General features: G+C 54.3%; 1 protein-coding gene across 1 annotated transcript; it reads right to left on the bottom strand.

Annotated features, from left to right (window-relative positions):
* Positions 1-293: 293 nt before the first annotated feature.
* Positions 294-2,213, bottom strand: LOC122378457. The gene has a single exon (XM_043359551.1). The coding sequence runs from the start codon at positions 2,211-2,213 to the stop codon at positions 294-296; it is 1,920 nt and encodes a 639-aa protein (XP_043215486.1).
* Positions 2,214-3,192: the final 979 nt, after the last annotated feature.

Here is a 3,192-nt window from a genome sequence, read left to right as displayed (position 1 = left end):
CGGAATCCCTAGGTGTATTGCAAAATAATTGCATAACTTAATGAATATTATATTTTGCCGCATTTCGGTCGCAGTTTTCAGAGATTTTTTGCATGACCGGATGTAACTTTTATTGAGCCTGCTATTCTAAGTACACACCCCAACTCCACGTATCGGCCTCAGCGACAGCATCCCAACCGCCGGTCATAATACCAGCTGGATTTCAGTGGTCACTGGTCAGTGCATGTCACGTCACGGGCCGAAGCCCTGCGGCTGCACCAGGCTGATACCTAGCTGTCCGTCCACTTCACACTTCAAAGGACAAAGTTCTTCTTGCGCTGTGTCTTGCTGAACACTTCTAGCACGGCGTCACTCGTGACTGCGGGGCACTGCCGGTACACCTGCAGCATACAGATCGCCTCCAGCCTGTCCTCCGTCATAGTTGCCCTGATGGAGCTGGCCGCCAGAGACACGCGGCTGAAGAAGCGTTCTGGTTCAGCTGTGGTCACTGGCAGCGCAGCCAGGATCTCGAGCAGCTTGCAGATGTTCGGCATCAGCTCATGAGAGCAGGCGTCCAGCGCCTCCACGGCAGATCTTGGTCGATCCAGGGCGGGCTTGTTGGTCCACATTGTGCGCCACAGCTCGTGTTCAGCCTTGACTACCTGTGGCGGGTCGAGAAAGTCGCTGTAGCGCAGCAGAGCGGACTCTACTTCCTCCCACGGCTTCATGTATGCCGGAAGAAGGTCTCGGAGTTTAAACGATGTCTGCTGTCGCTCTCCGAAGCGCTGCTCCAGCTGCTGCAGGGTGCTGCTAAGTAGCGGCAGGAAGCAGTTTACCCGGTAGTAGCCGATGGGGTCATCAGAGTCGCCGGCGTTGGCCCGGTACACAGACTTTGAAGCACACCGAGGAGGTTTGATGACCACGCCCAGAGATTCAGCCGCCTGTTCCGCCTTGGTCATGACCTCCGCGAAGCGCTCGTCTGGCTGCTCTCTCCAGGACTGGAGGACTTTGGTGCATGCCTGCACTGCTTCCAGAGCTGTGACGGCGTCCATCTGCTTCGCCTGGAGTGCACGCGCCACCGGCAGCATTATGGCGGTGATCGACTCCAAGGCGAACAGAGCCACCAGGAAGGACGCCGAGCTGAGAGCGCGGCGCAGCTGGCCGGCCTTGTTTCGCGTGTCTGGTGAGTACCACGTCTCCATGTCCTCCAGAGCCGTCACCACCGACGGCAGCATCTCACAGAGCGTCAGGATGGCGTCATGCCGCTCCAGAAACCGTGTGGCACAGAGTGACACGAGTCGCGTCCGGCTCCGTTCCGGAGCGGCCGTCTTTACGGCGCGTCTCAGAGCGTCTATGCGCTTCGCGGACATGTTGAAAAAGCTTGTCAGCTCTTTGATTGTGGCGATGCAGCCACGGATGTCTGGCTGTTTGCAGCACGCCGAGACGCAGAGGTTCAGTGAATGCATCGCGCAGTGGTAGTAATCACAGTATGGATTATCTCGCTTCATCACTGCTGCCACACCCACGTTCTCACTCGCCATCGCAGCAGCTCCGTCGAATCCACAGCCGACGATTGTGGCGGATCCAGCACCAGTGAACTCCTTGATCTTCTCTGTCAAGACGTTCCCGATGTTTTCTCCCGACATCTTCACCTCCTCTTCTTCTGACACTTTTCCGGTCCTCTTGATTTCTTCCACGAGATCTACCACAGCTACTGGGTCCTCGCGCACGACCCATTTCCCTTCCTTTTCTGTGGCATACCGGAAGACCACGACCATCTGCTCACGCCCAGCTCGATCTGTAGTCTCGTCGGCCAGCACGCTGATAAAGCGACCTTGGATGTTTTCACGGACGTGACTCCTGATGATAGACATGGCGCAGTCGAGGATCTGGTTTTGCGTCGTCTTGGATATGTAGGTGGCGTTGCTGCCGGACTTCTCAAGATGTTCCTTGAGGATGCCGTCGCCGTGACGAACCAGCAGACGCACAAGACTGCGGAAGTTTCCGTCGTTGTCTGGCGGCTCCGACTCGGTGATGCGTCCGTCATCACGATGGCCTCGCAGGGCGATGTTCTGCCGGCCGCAGGTCAGGACGATGTCAATGATGGGCAGCAGTGCTTTCCGATTTGCCTCGATTTCGATCCGCCTGCCCCGGTTCACGATGTTCCGGATGTCACCTGGTGCTGGTCCGCCATCGCTTCTCGTTCGCAGCATGAACTGGGCAGCCCTTTCCATGCATGTCTTGTGAAAAGGTGATTGGTCATGCATGACGAAGGCTCCGTCTTTTCCTTTCACTTTCCGAAAACTTGTCAGAGGCCGGGTGATGAATACGCACAGGTCATGGGCATCTCCTCGAAACAGACAGCACGCCGCGCACCACACTCCTTCACAACCTTGCTCCCGGCTTACGGCCATCCACGGGTACTCCTGAAGGTGTGCCGGGAGGACACGTCGCTGAACGTCGACTGTTTTGCCGTTCCTGTCTCTTGTGACATGCGAAGATGAGGGAAAATCCTTTGTGGCAACTGGCGTCCAGCGGTGCTTCATGCCTCTGCGTAGCTCAGACTCTGACAGGGAGGACGACCGCGACTTCTTGATCAGCACACCGATGTCCACAGGGTCTAGGAGAGCGGATGTTGAACTCGGGAGCATGTTGGCGGCACTAAGAGAAGGAAGGAAAAGGTTTTGTTTATACTGCGGCCGAAATTTCGTTTCATCGCGACAACATTCGGTAGCATGATGAATGACCTACGAGCAGTGGTGCGGTAATGGTGCGGTATATACCGAATTGCAGCGACTCTGACTCTGGCTTGGAAAATCGACTCCGACTCCAACTCCAGGCTCAGACTCCGACTCACATAAATATTTTGAAACATCTACATGGCTCAACATCAGTGTGTCGAAGATCAATGCTTCTAAAAACGGGCTCTTCTTCCGCCTATCGGCCGATGAAGACGCAGGTTTGACGTCAAATTACTTGGTTATTAGTTTTTACATTTTGTGCAAAATATCCCCTCTTATTTTTCTGATTCTGGTAATAACGAGGCGTTTCGATGCTGTTTTCAGATGATTGCATAGGTATATTATTTCGTAAAAAAAACGTAGATGCTTTCACTTTTCGATGTCAATCGATTCACTCCATAAGTCAAGCAAATCGAATGAGAATCACTTCTTGGGCTGTTAACTTCTAGCTCTACGCTACAAAGTATAGTAA

This window comes from Amphibalanus amphitrite, unplaced genomic scaffold (genome assembly GCF_019059575.1).
Source record: "Amphibalanus amphitrite isolate SeventyFive unplaced genomic scaffold, NRLGWU_Aamphi_draft 000007F_arrow, whole genome shotgun sequence".
In the NCBI taxonomy this organism is placed as follows: Eukaryota; Metazoa; Arthropoda; class Thecostraca; order Balanomorpha; family Balanidae; genus Amphibalanus; species Amphibalanus amphitrite.
The sequence above is the reverse complement of the archived record's forward strand: the minus strand, read 5'-3'. Positions and strand labels throughout refer to the sequence as shown.

Coding starts and splice junctions, on each gene's coding strand:
- LOC122378457 (XM_043359551.1), bottom strand. CDS start 2,213: ATGGAAAGGGCTGCCCAGTTCATGCTGCGAACGAGAAGCGATGGCGGA.